Raw genomic sequence first — 19,571 nt, forward strand, 5'->3', positions numbered from 1 at the left:
CTAGGAATGTGGGCTAGCCAGCATCAAAACAGTGAGATCTCCATCCCAGGGATGGGACTGTGGCCACCTGCAGTAGTGGCTTTTCTGACTTTTATAAAAATGCCTCCTGGCATCTGTTCTTTAGTTTGACATTTAAAGACTGGCATGGGTTATATAGCTTAGTGGTTAACCACACAGGTTTTATAGGTGGGCCTAGATTCAAATCTCATTCTTGCCATTTGTTAGCGTAACTTAAGCAAGCACCTAATCTCTCTAACCTTCAGTTTTGTTATCCAACGATGAAAACAATGTTTGTCACATAGGATGTCACATCAGGGATGAAATGAGATTATGTGTGTGAAGTACTCCCAAAATGGTAGCTATTGTTGTTGGAGTTAGGCTAGCACAGGTAGGCATGTAAGTAAGCGCTCCGGTATCTGGAAACCCTGTTGTAGGGACCCCCAATCACTTACCCTGCCAGCCTCACTGTCACCTGCACTCTTTAACCTTAGCTTCACATAGACCTTTTTTACTGGGAGAACTGATGTGTTTAGTAAGAAGCCAGAGGCCCTGCAAGAGCCTGAATTATTGAGAAAAAAAATTAAATCTTGTTTCACTGGGCTTTTACTTGTTGTACAATGAATAGCATTCATATTCCTCAAAAGGCGAGCTCCTGTGTCAGCTCTGGTGATTATTTTATAGGCAGAATACAACATTGTCCAGCCCTTTCCGTTCCCATCACCTCTTCAACAGAGCATTAATTATGGGCAGTCAGTCCCCAAGACCCAGGTCCTGCCCTCACCAACCCAATTACAAGGTCTTTGGCTGTCGCTGCTTAGCAGCCCCTCATTGAAAGTCTCCAGGCTTTGCTTTCCCCACCCCAAGGCGGAGGCCTGCAAGTCCATTGAGTACGCAATGAAGAAATGTCCCAATGGCATGTTCTCTGAGATCAAGTACGATGGAGAGCGAGTCCAAGTGCATAAGAATGGAGACCACTTCAGCTACTTCAGCCGCAGTCTCAAGCCCGTCCTGCCTCACAAGGTATGAGTCCCTTCCTTTCTGCCAGGACCATCTTTCCCCTTTGTGCCTCTAACAATCTCAGGGCCAGAGTCCCATAGCCATTCCAGCTGTGGTACACAATAAGGGTTTCTTTTTTATTTGTTGAATGAATTAATTGATTTATTCATTTTTGGAGTCTTCCAATAACGAAGGGCTGCTCAGCAGGGACAGCCAAAGAGCCCTGGCTTGGGTTAGTGAGGATAGAGCTCCCTGGAACAGTGATACTTCTTTTGCCCACAGTGATGTTGGTTGGGACAGTGAGCTCACTTGGTGAGTTGCTGTGTGTCTTTTGTGTTTCCATGTCCCAGATGCTTCCCATGAGCTAGACTAAGGCTTATATACCACAGGCTATTGGGCTGTCATTCATTAATTTGTTCAACAGTTATTTATCAGATGCTTACCCATTGTTATAGCTAGTGGGGATATGGCAGTGGAAAAACTAGACACAAGTTCTGGCCATCATGAAGTTTACATTCTGATGTAAACACACTCTTATGGGGACATCTGGGAGCCAAATTCCTGCTCTAATCAGGGGTGGCATTTGGAACCTTACTCCTTAGGCCTTCTCCACTCCCAAGGCTACTGTGAACCTTTGGGGGTGTCTTCAGGGAAAAGCAGCTGGAACATCTGGCTCCAGTAGCTTGTGAGCAGATGGAATTCCTATCCTTGCTATCCTTTTCTTTCCTAGCCCAGATTCAGTTTTTCAGAGCCCCAGGGGGTTCAGGGGAACGTGTTGTGTGGCCCCTATGCTTACCTCAGCCTTGCCTTCCTGCTGGAGCACTGGGAACAAAGCAGGCCATTTGTTTCATATGTTCAAGAGGAGGGCTAAGCAGTGGCCTCATTGTGGAGCTTTAGTGCAGGTTCACGTGTTCTGTGAAGCACTGTAAATCACTGAGGAGCTGCTTCTGGTGAGGTTGGTGTTAAATAGATACCATCTGTGACCCAGGAAGAAGTCTGAGCACACTTTTCCAGATTTAGTCCTTTCCTTAATTTTCCCTTACCCAGTGTTCACTCATCCCTTGCCTCTCCTGTGATTTGGGTTCTTAACGGGCTAGGTTAGGGATTGAAGAGGAATGGCGTGGATGTGCTGGCCTTTCCTGTTCCTGCTCTAAGCATCCTGGGTAGTGATGGCTGTGGGTTCAGGGCTCCCGCTCAGAGAAGACACTGCTCAAGTTTCCTTGTTGCACCTGAGGGAGTTCATTTCTACTTTTCTGTTTTCAAGCAGCCTGTTCTCCCCTAATCCAATCCCCAGCCTGACAGTCACACATGTTCTACAGTAGGCACTAATCTCTGCCCACCCACCCTCCTCCTCCTCCTCCCCCGACAGGTTTAATCTCTCTGTTTCTTCCATTTTCCTCAAAAATTGTACCTTCTCTACAGCCCATAGAAAGTGATTCAGCATGGGCTGACCTCTTCCTGGGCCTGGACAGAAGTACTGAAACAGATGGCCTCTCCCTCTTGTCCAGGTGGCTCGCAAGGCCTAGCTATATGTTTTGCGCATTAGCTGGGCCTTCCACATGTTGTTCTGTATCCCATCTGGGGCCCAGGCTTTGCCCTCTATGGCATGGTTTGGGGTCCCTGCTGCCATGTCATCCCTCACCAAAGCTCCCCTTCTGCTTTCAGGTAGCCCACTTTAAGGACTACATCCCCCAGGCTTTTCCTGGGGGACACAGCATGATCTTGGATTCTGAGGTGCTTCTGATTGACAACAAGACAGGCAAACCACTGCCCTTTGGGACTCTGGGAGTGCACAAGGTACTGCCTCAGGGCCATATGTGCAAGAATGAATGAGTATGTACATGTGGATGCACGCTGCAGTCTGAAAAGGAAGGAAATATCACTTAGTGTGGGCCTTATTCTTTGCTTCTGACCTGTTTCTGGTTTGGTTTTTTGTCTTTTGCTTTTCTTCTCAAAAGGGACTGGTATTGGCAACCAAGTTATAATTGGGTTGGTTTCCATTTAGCACTATCTGCTCAGTGCCCTTATGCCCCAGGGGCTTCAGAGCAGAAATAGGACTTTCTCATTTGGTGCCTTAGGGGGCCTCCAGAAGTGGACTGGTACTCCTTATTTTGTCATGCTCTGTGACTTTTGTTCTTTGTATACCTACTACCTCATTTTCCCTTACAGAAAGCAGCCTTCCAGGATGCTAATGTCTGCCTGTTTGTTTTTGATTGTATCTACTTTAATGATGTCAGCTTGATGGACAGGTGAGTTGGCTAGCATCTTTAAACCCAGAAACTGCCAGGAATCTGTTTTCATTTCCTCGATGAGGAAGATGGGGGCTTCAGGTTGGAAAGGAGGGTACAGGGAACCAGCTGCCACATACGTTTGCACTCAGGAGCTTGCCAAAGGCAATAGCAAGAGGAAGCACAATTGCTACATGGTCCGCTCCCCGTTCAGTGTAAGAAAGAGCCCACGTGTTGACTCCATCACGTCTCTTGAGAGCTTAAGTCACAGAAGAAACCCAAACCCCCAAAGAAGTTTCTCTACTAAAGCAAAATGGACTATTGCAGAGAAATAGACTGTGAGCATATGGGGTTTCAGTTTATTTCTCCAATGACACCCCTGGGGGCTCCAGTGGCACCCCTGGGGGCATAAGGCAGATGGTTTTCAGCTCAAACGTTTTGATTTCAGAAGGGACTGACAACAGGAAGCTCCTGATTACAGGGGAGGCTATGGGTGGGACCATCTTGGAGAGAATGAGCAGTCTTCACTTAGCTGCGTCCATATGCTTGTGCCTGAGAAACCAGTATCAGCCCTTTCCTCACTTAGAAATGTATCTCTACCCCTGTTCGTCCTGCAGCAGCCACATCCTTGATCGAGGAAGGAGAAAGAAGTAGAGAGGGAAGGAATTGGTGGGGGTAGGATTTGGGGTTTGGGTCCCGAGGCCTGTCTCAGCCTGCATACCCAGGGGTTGGCCTTGGGACCAAAGCAGGGTGCGGGGGGTAAAAAATGAGAGTTGGAGTCATTTTTCAAGTGGGACCAGAATTTATACAATCTGGGCTAGAGGCCAGTTCTCCCTTGGCTCACTCGATGAAGTAGAAATAGGAACTACAACTATGAACTGGCTCTATGCCACAGCTCACAATTGTCCATCTTCGGTCACGATGGAGCCCTTGCAGCCCTTGACAGCAGAGCTGTTACACATGAGGTCTTTGATCCGTGGCAAGCCCTTTCTTGAAGTAGCAGTTTTATCACTGTGGCCCTTCCTTCCTCAGAATTCCTAATAAGGATGGGAGGATCCCGGCCTAACCTCAGCTCTCCTGTTCTCCTCAGGCCTCTGTGTGAGCGACGGAAGTTTCTTCATGACAACATGGTTGAAATTCCAAACCGGATCATGTTCTCAGAAATGAAGCGAGTCACAGTAAGTGAAGACCCTACGCTAGGCAGTGTCCTAGAAGTTTGAAAGCAGGGCAGAGAACTCCTTGGGTCAACTGCAAATGGAAGAATAAATCTTAATGTCTTATGGAGCCTCCTGATAATGTTTGCATTTGACTGTTGTATATGTTGTCTGCTAGTCTTCACCCAGCAGGGTAGGGCATGGAAATCCTTCCTAGATAAGCCCCTGTGTTTCAAAGCCACAGCAGCCCTCTCATTGGAATGAGAAGCAACCTGCTTTCTAACCCTTTGTCCCTTATATTCAAGTAAGGGTGTTTCCATTGGGCACTTAAGTAGTGTGTGAAAAGGAACAACCCCCCTCACTACCTTCTCCACTCTCACACCAACTTCCGCATCTCTCTTGTCCCTCAGAAAGCTTCAGACTTGGCTGACATGATAACCCGGGTGATCCGGGAGGGATTGGAGGGGCTGGTACTGAAGGATGTGAAGGTAAGGTGGCCCTGCGTGCTTTCTCCTGTCGACTCACTCACAGCCCTCTCCCCTGAGCCCTTCCAGCCCTGACCAGGAGATGGCGATGGCAGCCTACAGTGGTTGGGGTGGCTGCTGGGGAAGCCTTTCCAGGGTGTGGGCAGATATGTCCTGGATCTGGAGGGCTGATTTGTGTGTCTCCTGTAGTGCCTGGAGCCTGAGGGCTCTTCCCCTGAGGGAGGGGCACTGGGCTAGATCTGGTGTGTAGCAGTGAAGGGGTGAACCCATCCTCATGGAGTTGCCTTTCTACTCTGTGGTCTCTCTTTTGCTTCACCTCAGGGTACATATGAGCCTGGGAAGCGGCACTGGCTGAAAGTGAAGAAAGACTATTTGAATGAGGGGGCCATGGCCGACACAGCTGACCTGGTGGTCCTTGGGGCCTTCTATGGGCAAGGGAGCAAAGGTCAGGGTGGCTTCTGCCCACTGGGATGGTACTGTTTTAGAAGGCATCGCTTGAGGTACAGGCTGGCCTTGTTACTGGCTTGATCTGCCAGCATGGCCAGTCATGACTTCCGAAGTCCTAGGATCTGGGGCCCCAAGCTGGCCTGCTTACTTGGTTAGGGAGAAGTCAGAATAGAGTACCCTATGCTAGCCTAGCAGAAGGACGCTTACCACCAGTTATTTTGTCAGGACCTGACAGCTTTCTCCTCAGGGAAAATCTCTTTCCTGACTGGAGAGGAAGCTGGAGTCTGACGAACTAATACTTTTAAGCAATCTATCATGTGTCCAACACAATTCAACGCCCCACAGCCCAACACGTTGGGTGTAGTTATCCCTAATTTACAAAAGAGGAAATTGGGGCTTACATAGGTTAAAATTACACAGCTAGTAAGAGGTAGCTCCGAGAGGTAAACTCTGGCACTCTGACGGCTGGGACCCAGGTCCTCTCCCTGGCCCCGGGCTCCCTCTCCTGGGCTCTTCGGGCTGGCAGAGATGGCTCCTCCAACCCACACTCATCTCACACTCCCCTCCCAGGCGGCATGATGTCAATCTTCCTCATGGGCTGCTACGACCCTGGCAGCCAGAAGTGGTGCACAGTCACCAAGTGTGCAGGAGGCCATGATGACGCCACGCTTGCCCGCCTGCAGAAGGAACTAGACATGGTGAAGATCAGCAAGGTGAGGAAGGGACTTGGTTGACCCTGGCCTCTGGACTGGCCATGATCACTGAGACAGAGGCTGTGCTTTGGGGATCACGGGTATTGTTTATCTGTCTCCCCAGAAAGAAGGGTTGCAGCTTGCTCAGGGGAGCAGGATTAGGCCTTAAAATCTCTGAATGCCTTCCTTGTGGAAAATGGCTTGCATGCCTCTAGGTCATACCCACTCTGGGCTGGGAGGATCACATTGCTCAAGAGTCAGCTGTTTAAGTGGCTTCTTATAATCTCATTACCAGGAGAAGGGATTTAAGCCTTGATCTAGGTTGGGAACAGCCCAAAATAGCATCTTTTCTCCTGTAGGACCCCAGCAAAATACCCAGCTGGCTGAAAGTCAACAAGATCTACTATCCTGACTTCATCGTCCCAGACCCAAAGGTATCAACTCAATGGCTTGGGGTCCTCCAGCCCATAGAATTAGCTTGCAGGTTCTCTAGTGCCATAGAGAATCCATCTCACCTCGCTGAAAGTCCACCCAGGGATGGGGATCTGGATTTCCAGCCAAGTAATAGGCACAGGGACAGCCGGACAACTCTGAGGAATTTTGAATAGAATTCTTTCTGCAATACAATTGCTTTTTAAAAAGAGAGAGAGAAGAAGAAGAGACTACCTATCCACTCAGCGCAAAGGGTGTGTTCTAGAAGTAATCTGGCCCAATCCCTTCTTGTACTGACCAAGAAAGAGACCTAGAGAACAAACAGGACTTCCCTAAGGTTATTCGGCAGCAGCAGCAGCAGAACTGGGACCCAAGTTTCCCAGCTGCTAGCCAAAGCCTTCTTTGGTTTTTTGTTTGTTTGTTTTGTTTTTTGTTTTGTTTTGAGACAGAGTTTTACTCTTGTTGCCCAGGCTGGAGTGCAATAGCACTATCTTGGCTCACCACAACCTCCATCTCCCGGGTTCAAGCGATTCTCCTGCTTCAGCCTCCCAAGTAGCTGGGATTACAGGCATGTGCCACCACAGCCGACTAATTTTGTATTTTTAGTGGAGACGTGGTTTCTCCACGTTGGTCAGGCTGGTCTTGAACTCTCGACCTCAGGTGACCTGCCTGCCATAGCCTCCCAAAGTGCTGGGATTACAGGCGTGAGCCACTGCACCCGGCCACCTTTTTGGTTTTAACTGTTCTGTATTGCTTCTAGCTGGGTGGGAGATCCTTTTTTTTTTTTTTTTTTTTTTTGAGACAGGGTCTCACTCTTGTCCAGGCTGGAGTGCAGTGGCAAGATCTCTGATCACTGCAGCCTCCGCCTTCCAGGTGCAAGCAGTTCTCCCACCTCAGTCTCCCAAGTAGCTGGGATTACAGGGGTGCGCCACGCCCAGCTAATTTTTGCATTTTTAGTAGAGAGAGAGTTTTACCATGTTGGCCAGGCTGGTCTCAAACTTCTGACCTCAGGTGATCCACCCGCCTCGGCCTCCCAAAGTGCTAAGATTACAGGCATGAGCTACCACGCCCAGCCACTGATACTATCTTCTTAACCAGTGATGACCTGCTGACTTACTCCTGACAGAAAGCTGCCGTGTGGGAGATCACAGGGGCTGAATTCTCCAAATCGGAGGCTCACACAGCTGATGGGATCTCCATCCGATTCCCTCGCTGCACCCGAATCCGAGATGATAAGGACTGGAAATCTGCCACTAACCTTCCCCAACTCAAGGTAGCAGCTCTTAGGCTGTATGTGTATTCTCCACCCCACTGTCCAGGCCTTGGAGCCTTGGGCATCTGGACCATTCACATGTCCTCTGTCTTCTCTTTTCCCCCATTCTCCTGTGGCAGAGCAAGGAGGGCAATTAGAGAGGGAGACAAACTGCTGCTGGGCCAGGGGCACAGCACTAGACCTCCTTCTCCCTCCATCTCTGAGCAGAGAACCTTGCATTTGCGAGGCCCCACTGAGCAGCCCTTGGTCTGGGGTATAAGAGTTTGCTCCTGTTGCCCCAGCCTTCAGTCCCTGCTTCACTGTACCGAGAACAATGATTTGTACCCTGATTACTCAGGCTATAGGGCCACACTTTGGAATGGTACCAAGGAAGCCAACTCCTTTTCCTTGCTCTTTATCTTTCTCACATCTTTGTTCTCACGTGCACCTAAAACACACCACACACATCACCTCTGAGGCCAGTCTGGGAAGGCAATAAAACCCTCTGACATTGTCCCTCCCCACCTCAGGAACTGTACCAGTTGTCCAAGGAGAAGGCAGACTTCACTGTAGTGGCTGGAGATGAGGGGAGCTCCACTACAGGGGGTAGCAGTGAAGAGAATAAGGGTCCCTCAGGGTCTGCTGTGTCCCGCAAGGCCCCCAGCAAGCCCTCTGCCAGTACCAAGAAAGCAGAAGGGAAGCTGAGTAACTCCAACAGCAAAGGCGGTAAGGATAGGGAGGGGCTGGGATGGTGAAGAGGGCGGTGTGAGGGGCAGAGATTCAAGGGCAGGGATGCAGTCTCACATTCCAGCCCTGAGATCTCATGATTATCTATGTCCACTGCAGTGGACATGGACTGCATTCCTGTTGTGTGTCCAGCCATGGGCCAGAGACCCTTCTGCTGGGCACCCTGTATCTGCTCAGCAAACCTGAATGGAGCAGTACCCTGGCGACAGCCAGTCTGACCAGGGAATAAGCTACCTTTGAGCTAAAGGGCTTAGCTGATAACTCTTCACCCCCCTCTCACCTATGCGCATAGCAGAGAAAGGCCCTGGTCCTTCCCATTACTACCCCTGACTGCAGGGAGCATTATCAGCAATCCCTACCCTCTTAGTTCTTTTTTATCTTACGTTTTTTTAGAGACAGGGTCTGACTCTGTCATCCAGGCTGGAGTGCAGTGGCACGACCATAGCTCACTGCAGCCTCAAACTCCTGGGTTCAATTGATCCTCCCGAGTAGATGGGACCGTAGGTTGCACCACCACGCCCAGCTTCCTCTTTGTCCTTCAGGCAACATGCTGACTGCAAAGCCTTCTGCTGTGAAGGTGGGAGAGAAGCTGGCCATGAAGTCTTCTCCAGTGAAAGTAGGGGAGAAGCGGAAAGCTGCTGATGAGACCCTGTGCCAAACAAAGGTGAGGGTAAAAACAGCAACACACCAAGTGGGCCAGTTTAGCCCAGGTTGTGTTCCTAACCTTCTGCACAAGAAGTTTGAAAGAGGATGAGCAAAGGTGTTTGGGGAACATTGGCTAAACCTCTTCCCTGCCTGCCGTCGCTCCTGTTGTGGGCGGGGTCAGCAGTGCTGCTGCTCACCCTTGTGTCCTCTTGTTGCCTTGCAGAGGCGGCGAGCCAGTGAGCAGAGAGGAAGGAGAACTGTGCCAGCAGGCAGGAGATAGAACAGCCCGGCCTAGCCAGGAGAGACTGCAGGGACTCACTCAGCTGCTGGCCCCAAGTCAAAATTTACATTAAATGGGAAAGCCCAGTCTGGGTGTGGGAATGCAGCATTGTGAGTTTGTGGTCAGGCTGGAAGCAGGTCCAGCGAGCAATAAGAAGGGGAGAGGGCACTAGCTTGGTGACTCTCCTCCCACCTGAGGAACCTTTTCCCTTTTACACTTACTTGTCAGTCTTGGGTTTGGCAACATCTCCTGAGCACTTTTTTTTTTTTTTTTCCCTCAAGTCTGGCTCTGTCGTGCAGGCTGGAGTGAAGTGGTGCAATCTCAGCTCACTGCAACCTCCGCCTCCCGGGTTCAAGCGATTCTCCTGCTTCAGCCTCCCGAGTAGCTGGGAGCATAGGCATGTGCCACCATGCCCAGCTAATTTTTGTATTTTTAGTAGAGACGGGGTTTCACCATGTTGGTCAGGATGGTCTCAAAGTCCCGACCTCAAGTGATCCGCCTGCCTCGGCCTCCCAAAGTGCTGGGATTACAGGCATGAGCCACCGCACCCGGCCTCTTTTGAGCACTTCCTGATGCCAAGAACTAGGTTTAATACTGGCTCAACTCTGGGGGAGCTGATGGCTCAAAGGGCAGATAGAGAAGTAAACATAATGTACACCCGTGTCATTGCACCCCCACTCTCCCCACCGCCATCCAGGAGTAAGCATAGAAGTCTGACAACTCAGGTCCTGAACTCGGTCCCCAACAGACCTGTAGAAACCTTTCCCCTCTCTTCCCAGCCTGAAGTCCTTGAACCCATTGAGAGTAGTAAGCAGGACTCCTGACCCCTCAGTCTAGCAGGTTGTACAGAGTAGACTGCTTGGTCTCAGGGGACATCACTGAATCTGGGGGCCCTGAGTCAGAGCCACCTCTGCCTGCCCACCATGACTGGGTGGCTCTTACACACATACTCTTCCCATCTCCAGGTCCCAGGTGTCAAGGCCCATGCCCTCTCCTTTTCCCCTAGGCAGGGACGGAGGGGCATGTCAGTCTTGTATAATTTGGAGTGACTGGAGGGGTGGGGTTATTGATGCATAGTATTCCAGTAAACTCCTCTGCTTGTGTCCTAACTCTAGGCTCCCTCATTCTTGTCCTGGGCTTATCTGGGTGAAGACCCATCTGTACCCAATGTAGGTCTGACCCCACCGTGACCTCTCTGCATTTGCAGGTTCTGCTGGACATCTTCACTGGAGTGCGGCTTTACTTGCCACCCTCCACACCAGACTTCAGCCGTCTCAGACGCTACTTTGTGGCATTCGACGGGGACCTGGTACAGGAATTTGATATGACCTCAGCCACGCATGTGCTGGGTAGCAGGGACAAGAACCCTGCGGCCCAGCAGGTCTCCCCAGAGTGGATTTGGGCATGTATCCGGAAACGGAGACTGGTAGCTCCCTGCTAGGTTTGCTGTCTTCCCTCTCCCTCAGGCCACACTCTCCTTTACCATACTACTGGACTGGACTCAGGCTGGAGGCAGGTAGACACAGTATAGGGGGAATGGGCTTGCTTCTCTCACACCCACCAGTTCTCCACGGTCTCTTCTGGACCAGGAATTAGTTGCTGTGGGTGCCACAACTGAAATCAGTTTCTCTTGCTGGGTTTTGAATAGATCTTTCAGATCTGGGTGCTGGGTTTGCCATCTTTTTGTTTTCTTTGAAAAGCAGCTTAGTTACCTTTTTTATAAATAAAATATCTTGCAGTTGTCTTTGTCCTTTCCCCACCTACACCCCTAATAATTTCCCTAGAGATTAAGGAGTAAAGGCTGGGTTATGGCAGCTCTGTCCGCAAAGCCTTCTCTCCCGTCCTTGCCTGTTCCTTTGTACTTCCAGGCTCATTTTAAAGTCATATTTAAAGGACTGCCCTCAGAAATGCTTCCATTTAGCAGAACATGTGTTCGGCCTGACACCCTTTGCCAGGAACAAAGCCTCATGTGAAAGAAAACAAAATGAATTTTTTTGACTTTCTTCTCTGTGTTCTCCTATTACAAGGTGAGGATTCCCAGTTTGAAGGGAGGGGACTAGGGTCAGGTAGGACAATGGGGCCTTTATGAAGAAAGGGGAAGTTATTTGGGTCACTCCTCTGGAGGGATAGAGGGCTCCAGGAAGATCTGCCTCCCCAAAACCTGGAAACAAGACTGTTCTTTAAGAATAAAAATCTACGTGGGGCTTGAGGCCAAGAACAGCCCTTGTTGCCACGAACATGGAGACTTTGTACCGTGTCCCGTTCTTAGTGCTTGAGTGTCCCAACCTTAAGCTGACTAAGCCCCCCTGGCTGCACATGCCAGCAGCCATGACTGTGTCTGCTGTGGTGGTGGTGTCTTCCTCATGACTGGAGGAATCATTATATGATATTGTTGACCCCCCAAGTATTGGCTGATGAACATGGGCATCAAAGACCAGTAGCTTTCTTGGCCTGCAGAGTAAATGGACGGTATATTATGGAAGGACTTGCATACAGCTTCCTGTTTACAATGGGAGGTTTAGGTTTCATAATCCTGGACCAATCGAATGCACCAAATATGCCAAAACTCAATCGATTTTTTTCTTCTATTCATTGGATTCGTCTGTGTCCTACTGAGTTTTTTCATGGCTGGAGTATTCATATGAATGAAACTGCCGGGCTATCTGCTGGGTTAGAGTGCCTTTGAGAAGACATCAGTGGATACTGGATTTGTTCCTGTCAATGAAGTTTTACAGGCTGTACCAATCCTCCAGTATGAAATGTGGGAAAGAATGAAGAGCTGCAGTAAAAGAAATACCTAGCGAAAAACACAGGAAGCATATTGAAGCTTGGACTAGAATTTCTTCTTGGTATCAGAGAGACAAGTTTATCACAGTATTTTTTTTTTTCCCTGCTGACCTATTGATAATACCAACAATGTTGAGTGGCATTTTTTTTCTTAGTTTTTAATTTCTTAAAGAAAATATACTCCATATCTTCAAGAAAAAAAAAAAGAATAAAAATCCACACCTGAGAACAGATCCATACAACCTGCTTACAAAGAACAGCTCCTGTGCTACCTGAGGCTGATTTATTCGAAGAACAAAAGGAAGACAATTTAGTGTAAACAAGTGCTGTTCAATGGAACTTTTTGCAGCAGTGGCAATATCCATAAATCTGCACTGTCCAACCAAACTAGCCACAGATAGCTGCTGAGCAATTGAAATGAAGCTGGCACAACTAAGGAACTGAAGTTCTTATTTTAATTCAACTTCAAATGGTCACATGTCACTAGTGACTACCACACTGGACAGGGCAGGTACAGATGGAGCTCACATCAGAGTCTTGAAACTTAATGGCTCTAACCTTAGGCAAGTTACATAACATCTAAGCCTCAGTCCCTCCAAGTAGAATGGGGATAGTCATTGCACCTAAATCATAAGGTTGTCCTATTGTCCTGAGCAACATTATGTAAAGCACTTAGCCCACAGCCTACCACATAGTTATCTAGAGTTGGGAACGTCACCGCTGGTTTGCATGTCCAGACCCTACCCGGGAGAAGGGTCTAGCCTATGATTTTAGAACCCTCAGTTGCAGGTTTGCATGTTTCAGCTAACACTCCACTCTGAGTGCAGGCTCATCAGGACATCATACATACGGTTGTAAGTTGGCTTCCATGTCCCAGTCCTTCTGGCTTTTGAGGGTCAGTTCTCTCCTTACGAACAAATTAGCAGGCTCTGGGCTTGTAAGATAAGGAGTACTGCACTGCCGCCCCCGCCCGGCCCAGATTTGATCTGATTGACTTTGGCTTCCACCTACTGTTTAAAATGTGTATGTTGGAGTAGGGACAGCACAGGGGAGGGGGTTACTTTCCTGACTCTAGCCCAGGACATTTGGTGTTTTTGAATAGGCACCGTTCAGCCTGGCTTCAGTATTAGGAATAAGGTACTCTTTTTATTCCATCCTCTATGGAGACAAAAAGCTGCTCCTCCTTTGAGTACTGACCTACATAGATTTCCATTTCTTTCTTCAGCCTCAGGCCAAACAACTGGACAGGGCAGCAGAACAAGGCTGTCTCCTCAGGATCCTGCCAAAGGCACTGTCCTCTCCAACCTGGACCCAGCCCCACTTGCCCTTACTGGTTGCTTACACCCAGAGTGCACACTCACAGGAAAGGGGCTCTGCTGGCTGCAGGTGATCATCTTGTCCCTTCTTTGCCTTAGTGTGTGTTATTGCTATTTCAATGTCAGTGGTTTTTTAATGTATTTTCTTCCAGTCTTTGCTGCTGAGATCTGACTGTATATACTATTTTGTATCCTTTCATGTATTTCAATGCAGCCCTCAACATCCTCATCATAAGTCTCTCCAGCAAAATGCTGGAGGCCTCCCCCTTCTGAACCTTTACATGCTGCTGGCTGGCATCAAGCAGAGGTCATCACTGGGCGCTGAACAGGTCAGCTCCCTAGGGCAATGTGAGCAAAGTGTTGGGGCTCATCCTTGATCCTTTATGCCCTTTTGGCAAGATTCCTTTCTCAGTCACAGAGCAGATGGACACATAATCTTGTTCTCCCAGGGGCTGCATTCTCGGGAGTCTTTTCCCTGCACCTTGGGCGCCTGGTCAGGGAGGTTTGTACAAGCCTGTGCACACACAGCAGTCTGTCACAAGGCTGGGCCAACCTTTTTTTTTTTTTTTTTAACAGACTCTTGCTCTTGCTCTGTCATTCAGGCTGGAGTGCAGTGGTGCAATCTCAGCTCACTGCAACCTCTGTTTCCCGGGTTCACAAGCAATTCTCATGCCTCAGCCTCCCGAGTGGCTGAGACTTAACAGGCACACACCATCACTCCCAGCTAAGTTTTTGTATTTTTAGTCGAGACCACGTTTTGCCATGTTATCCAGACTGGTCTCAAACTCCTGGCCTCAAGTCATCCACCCACCCCAGCCACTCAAAGTGTTGGGATTACAGACATGAGCCATGGCGCCCAGCCTGAGCCAACCTTTTCTGAGCCATAGTCCAACTGTACTACAGCTGTATCCAAAAGGTACCATGTATCTCCCAGGGTAACCTGAAGACCTAACTGGGCACACTAGCTGTCCTCAGATTCCTTTCCGTTTCAGATCTTTAAGGCCCATCTCTTCTAGATCAGTGTAAATATCTGAACTTGGTGCTTCAACCCAATTGGTCCTGGGATTCATCCTTTTCCTATCCAGCTCTCATTCTCCTGTAGGCTATTCCATGGCCTCTTCCACATATTACATTTGTGGTCCTGGGCAAGTTACAACAACACTGAGCATCTTGACCAAAGTCACTTCACCCAACCACAGGCTAATCCCAGGCCATGTGCACATCCCAGGATTAGCCTGTGGTTTATCAGTTATTTTGTCAGTTTTTGTTTGTTTGTTTGTTTAATACAGGGTCTCACTCTGTTGCCCTGGCTAGAGTGTGGTGGCGATCAGAGCTCACTGCAGCTTCAATCTCCTGGCTCAAGTGATCCTCCCACCTCAGCCTTCCAAGTAGTTGGGACTACCCACATGCACCCCCATGCATGGCTAATTTTTTTGTTTTTTGGGTTTTTTGTTTTTTTAAGTAGAGACGAGGTCTGACTCCATTGCCCAGATTGGTCTCAAACTCCTGAGCTCAAGCAGTCTTCCCACCTTCGCTTCCTCAAGTGTTGAAATTATAGCGTGAACCACTGTCAGGCTCTTTTGTCAGTGCTATCAACCTCTAACATCCTCACACCAGACAAGACAGGTGTCTGTATTAAAACTTTATTACAAAATTATAAAGCAGAGCTCTGTAACAAAATAATACACATTTGGGTTTGCTTTAACCTCCAAGTAAGTCTGAGAAAATCTTAATATAAGCCACTTGAAGTAACAATTCACATCCAAGAAATTTCCACAAATTTATACAATGTATATTGAGCACTAGTTCCTGTACAGCTTATTCTTATTAGTTTGGATCCAACTATTCCAATGTATTATGAATCAGTCAGCTATCTGTCTTTTGAAACAAGTCTTAACTGAAATTTCAGAGCAATCAGCAAAAGCTACGGAATAACTGTAAGAATTAGATGTTTCCATGATCATTAAAACCAAGGATCCATGAGGGGCAGGAGGGAAGATTCAAAGATTTAAAAAAAATAAATTTTAGATCTTGGTTAAATATGAACTGGAATGGGATCCTGGAACTCCCAACTTTTATTTGGTGTAATAAAAATGATGCAAAAAAAAAAAAAAAAAAAAAAATCAGGGTTGTTTGACACCTTTTATCCTAAAGGGAAACCTTCACCAAAAGGGGACAAAAGACTTAAAAGGCAAAATGAGTAAACGACCTCAGTTTTAATTCTTACTGAGGTTACTAACCAGCTATCAGTATATTATTTTCAGGCTGGAAGAGGAGGTAAGGCTTCAGCAGAGAAAGCAGGTTGTAAGTAGAGGGCCAGCTTCTGACCTTAAGTTACTGCTAGATCTTAACTGAATTGCACATACATAGATCTGTTTTACAGAGGAACTGAGCAGCTGAATGAATGATCCTTTGCTAAATTGGTAGGCATTGTAAACGTATTTACTGCCCATGAGAAAAGCGGAAAGGGATGTCTTCATGAGCAAATCTGATTCCCCCAACTCCTGCAAAGGCTGTGGTTCAGAATCAAATCATCCAGGACTTTGTATAATGTTGAGATAAGTGGCCCAGTGTTCAGCTGACAACTACTTTATGCAGTTATTTCATTCTTCCAAAGGGGTTTAGTGGTTGGTGATGGAAGGAAAGCATAAATATGTCTGTACCAATGTAATAAGTCCCTTTAGAGGTTTCCCTCTGCCATCCAGTGTCATGATTGGCTCTAGTCTCACAGTTTTCAGCTGCATGGGAGGGATAAGGGGTGGGAGTTGACTGCCAAGGCATTTAGGGTTTGCATAGTTTATCCATTGGCAATGGGAAAACACTGCTCTCCTGATAATGTTTTGTGCTTGGCCACGCTTCTCCCGCAAACTCTTAAGCCCTCCAGCTCCTCTAGGGGTGTAAAGACTGTGAGGGCTCAAAAAAATCACTTACTCATTGTATGGTCCTTCCTAAAGAGCCTAGAAAATGCTTTCTCCTCCTGGGTGCGGTGGCTCACGCCTGTAATCCCAGCACTTTGGGAAGCCAAGGTGGGCAGATCACAAGGTCAGGAGTTGGAGATCAGCCTGGTCAACATGGTGAAACCCCATCTCTACTAAAAATTCAAAAATTAGCCGGGCGTGGTGGTGGGTGCTTATAATTCCAGCTACTCTGGAGGCTAAGGCAGGAGAATTGCTTGAACCTGGGAGGTGGAGGTTGCAGTAAGCCAAGACTGCACCACTGCACTCCAGCCTGGGCAACAGAGTGAGACTCTCAAAAAAAAAAAGAAAAGAAAATGCTTTCTCCCTGACCTGCCCCCAAAAATCAGTAGGCTAGGAAAGAAAATGAAACTAGGGTCTCCTTACTCCCCACCAACCTGGGAAATAAAGACTTGAACTGTCGGCTCACAACAGAATCCAGTCTCATTCAGTACCTCCTAAAAGCTCTTACGTGCTCTGTCTTAACGTTTGCTCTCCAGGAACTTCAAGAGAAGTCTGGCCAGAGAAGAGCACAGGCTCTTTGCCTAAATCTATTTCTTCAATGAGACCAAATTTTAAACTACCATGGATTAGGGAGGGATTTCATTCTCAGGGGAAAGTGGCCTAAGACTCCTTCGAGTTGGGAAAAGGATCAGAAGCCAAGTCAATATTAAGCAGAAGGCCACTGCCTCCACCCATTGCGTCCCCTTTCCACATAAACTAAGGATGGTGCAAATCAGGTCCCAAGAGAAGCAGCAGCAGGGATTATGCACGCACTCTCCCTTGCAGACAGAAACAAATTTCCCAGCAGTTTGGGAGCCTGATGTTTTGTTGGCTCCCAGAGTCGGGTCAGGAGACCAACAGCTTCCAATCCCAGCATTTAAGGAAGCAACTCTTTAACAACTTTGAAATTTTTCTATAGCATTTGTGTTTCATTTCTCACAAAAGATAAGTTTACTGGTCTAAAATCTGTCCTAAGGACCACTATCGGTCTGGTAAACTAACATTTTTCATCCAAAGAAATAAATGGATTTAGGCAGTGTAGCAAGAGACTTTAGCGAAGAGTTAAAGCGCAGAAAGCCGGAGAAACCACAAATTTAAATCCAAATGTGCTGGGCAGGAGGACTTCTGATTGATGAAACACATGGGCAAGCATCTCCCATGTGGGGAGGGGATGGGCTGGGTACAGGAGAGGGGGTGAAATTGTGTCTAGGTTCAGGGAGAAAGACAGGACCCAAGTTCTGGAAAGTTCTCTGTTCATCAGTTACCATCATCACTCCAAGATCACTGAACCAAGAACATACCCATGTGATTTACACAAGTTCCCACTGGCCTTGGGCTTTGCCAGCCAAGAGGTACACCCCTGTGGCAAGACAGGCATGCTCAGGGGTGACATGCATCTTGCTTGCCCTGGTCTTGGGAACACTGCAGTATTTCTACTAGCTTGCTCTTCTGCAAGCTGGCCAACCCTGAGCCCAGACACTCCAGGCTATTTCCCTGTAAGGCACTGAAGAAACCGATGCAAGCTCTCAGGACCGGAAGACATGCACAGCTCGGATTACATACTGCCGGCAGATGGGACATTCATTCATGCGCTTGCCACACTTGGTACAGGTTACCATGTGGCCACACTCCAGCAGAACACAGTCAATGGGTGAGTCCATGCAGATCTTACACAGGTTCTCCTCCAAGCCTGATGGTACTGCTCCCCCTGTACAAACACACAGGGCAGAAAAAAAGGGGCAGAGGAGTAAGTGAGGAGACTGTCCTAAGTGTATAGGGGTAACTGGGGGAGGGAGGTGGGAGATAACAGGTACACTATGAACAAACTCCCAATGCACAGGCTTCCCTCAAATACAGCTCCTCCAAGGAAACATTTCCTCAGTAACCAACTCGGGTTACTTGTTTAATCCACACTTCCTCCCCTCCAACAGGTATAGATTTGAAAAGTACAGTACTTGTGGATCAGATATATCCCAGAACATGAGAACTAAGACAAAGTTCTCAAAGCTTAAAAGAAATAATTTTCAGACAGCTAAGGCTATAATACAGTGAGTGTGTGAGTGGCACTTAGGGACTCATTATCCCCTGAGGCAGAACAGGCTAAAAAGATAAAACTGGTTCAGAAAAGTTTAGATAGAAATGGAACTGTGGTGAATGGTTCATTAAGGATCACATGGCTTATCTATAAACATATCCTCCATGTAATAAAGTCAAGGTTCATGGGGGACCCCTCTGCTATCTCACGAACTACTCCCAGGCTTCCTAAGGAAACTTCCTGGTGGAGAAGCCTGGCAGAGATTATTGCTCCCTCTTTCTACCCCCACAAAACTTTTTTATACCCCCATGACTGCTGATCACATTGGATTAAAATTTTGAGTTTACCTACTTACTCCCCCAGTAGACTGTGAGCTCTTTAATTCAACATATTCAATCAATTTTTACAATTATATGCTTAGCATTTATTCCATGCTCCAAGGTTAGATGTTCATCTTTGAAGCCCCCAGTGCCAGTCACATGGTAGGTACTCTAAATGTCTGATGAATGAACATCTTCCCAAGGGAATGACAACATCCCACATTTACTGAATGCTTACCGTGTGCTAGGCAGGGTCCTGAAAGCTTTGCATGTATTAACTCAGTGAAACCTCACAAAAACTATGAAGTAGGACCTCTTGTTATTTTCATTTTAGAGATGAGGCCAACTGGGGCAAAAGAATAAGTGGCTTACCCAAGGGCACACAGCTGCTAAGTTGAGGAGCCAGGATGCAAACCCAGGCAGGCTGGCCCCACAGCTCCTGCTCTAGAATGGCCTTCTGCCTAACTGCCCTAAGAGTAGAAACTATCCACAGTGATCAACTGCCAAGTGCACAGAGTTCTCAATAAATGCTAACTGGCTTGTGTCACTAGCAGAATATAGCAGGCATGACTAGTATCCTAGTAGAGCTGACCCAAACAGAAAAAGTCATGTTCAAAAGCCCAGCCATCTCCAACATGTCTTAAATTGTAGCCTGAAGTAGGTACCCACAAAAAGGCACTGATCTCACACATGTCACCTCTACCATCTGGGGGCTGGCCACCCCATAGAGGAATTCTCCCTTATTGCATCTATACTTTCTCTTTTCTGGACTATTCTAAAGTTAAGAAATACTTCCCC

General features: G+C 47.8%; 2 protein-coding genes and 1 pseudogene across 16 annotated transcripts in view; 2 read left to right on the forward strand and 1 right to left on the reverse strand.

Moving 5' to 3' along the window:
- The window catches only part of LIG3 (DNA ligase 3), a 27,595-nt gene extending 12,011 nt beyond the window's left edge, over window positions 1-15,584 (forward strand). For 5 of the 9 annotated variants that reach the window (XM_023192859.3, XM_023192862.2, XM_023192865.3 and 2 more), the window contains 12 exons: window positions 865-1,020; window positions 2,662-2,793; window positions 3,166-3,245; window positions 4,315-4,402; window positions 4,789-4,866; window positions 5,185-5,308; window positions 5,881-6,023; window positions 6,362-6,436; window positions 7,561-7,707; window positions 8,217-8,412; window positions 8,976-9,097; window positions 10,566-15,584. In XM_023192859.3, coding sequence (XP_023048627.1) covers window positions 865-1,020; window positions 2,662-2,793; window positions 3,166-3,245; window positions 4,315-4,402; window positions 4,789-4,866; window positions 5,185-5,308; window positions 5,881-6,023; window positions 6,362-6,436; window positions 7,561-7,707; window positions 8,217-8,412; window positions 8,976-9,097; window positions 10,566-10,799 — 1,575 coding nt within the window. In that variant the 3' untranslated portion in view covers window positions 10,800-15,584. Of the gene's footprint in view, window positions 1-864; window positions 1,021-2,661; window positions 2,794-3,165; window positions 3,246-4,314; window positions 4,403-4,788; window positions 4,867-5,184; window positions 5,309-5,880; window positions 6,024-6,361; window positions 6,437-7,560; window positions 7,708-8,216; window positions 8,413-8,975; window positions 9,098-9,301; window positions 9,542-10,565 lie in introns of those variants that run through there. The other 4 variants (XR_004228544.1, XM_023192864.2, XM_023192863.2 and 1 more) reach the window with 4 other exon arrangements.
- Window positions 11,563-15,584, forward strand: LOC111526871 (annotated as a pseudogene). Its single transcript, XR_002726513.1, has one exon. The product of XR_002726513.1 is annotated as an oligosaccharyltransferase complex subunit OSTC pseudogene (transcript).
- The window catches only part of RFFL (ring finger and FYVE like domain containing E3 ubiquitin protein ligase), an 82,076-nt gene continuing 77,418 nt past the window's right edge, over window positions 14,914-19,571 (reverse strand). For 4 of the 6 annotated variants that reach the window (XM_023192872.1, XM_023192871.1, XM_023192866.1 and 1 more), the window contains one exon: window positions 14,914-18,126. In XM_023192872.1, coding sequence (XP_023048640.1) covers window positions 17,945-18,126 — 182 coding nt within the window. In that variant the 3' untranslated portion in view covers window positions 14,914-17,944. The remainder of the gene's footprint in view (window positions 18,127-19,571) is intronic. The other 2 variants (XM_023192870.2, XM_023192869.2) reach the window with 2 other exon arrangements.

The sequence above is a fragment of the Piliocolobus tephrosceles genome, chromosome 16 (genome assembly GCF_002776525.5).
Source record: "Piliocolobus tephrosceles isolate RC106 chromosome 16, ASM277652v3, whole genome shotgun sequence".
Classification (NCBI taxonomy): domain Eukaryota; kingdom Metazoa; phylum Chordata; class Mammalia; order Primates; family Cercopithecidae; genus Piliocolobus; species Piliocolobus tephrosceles.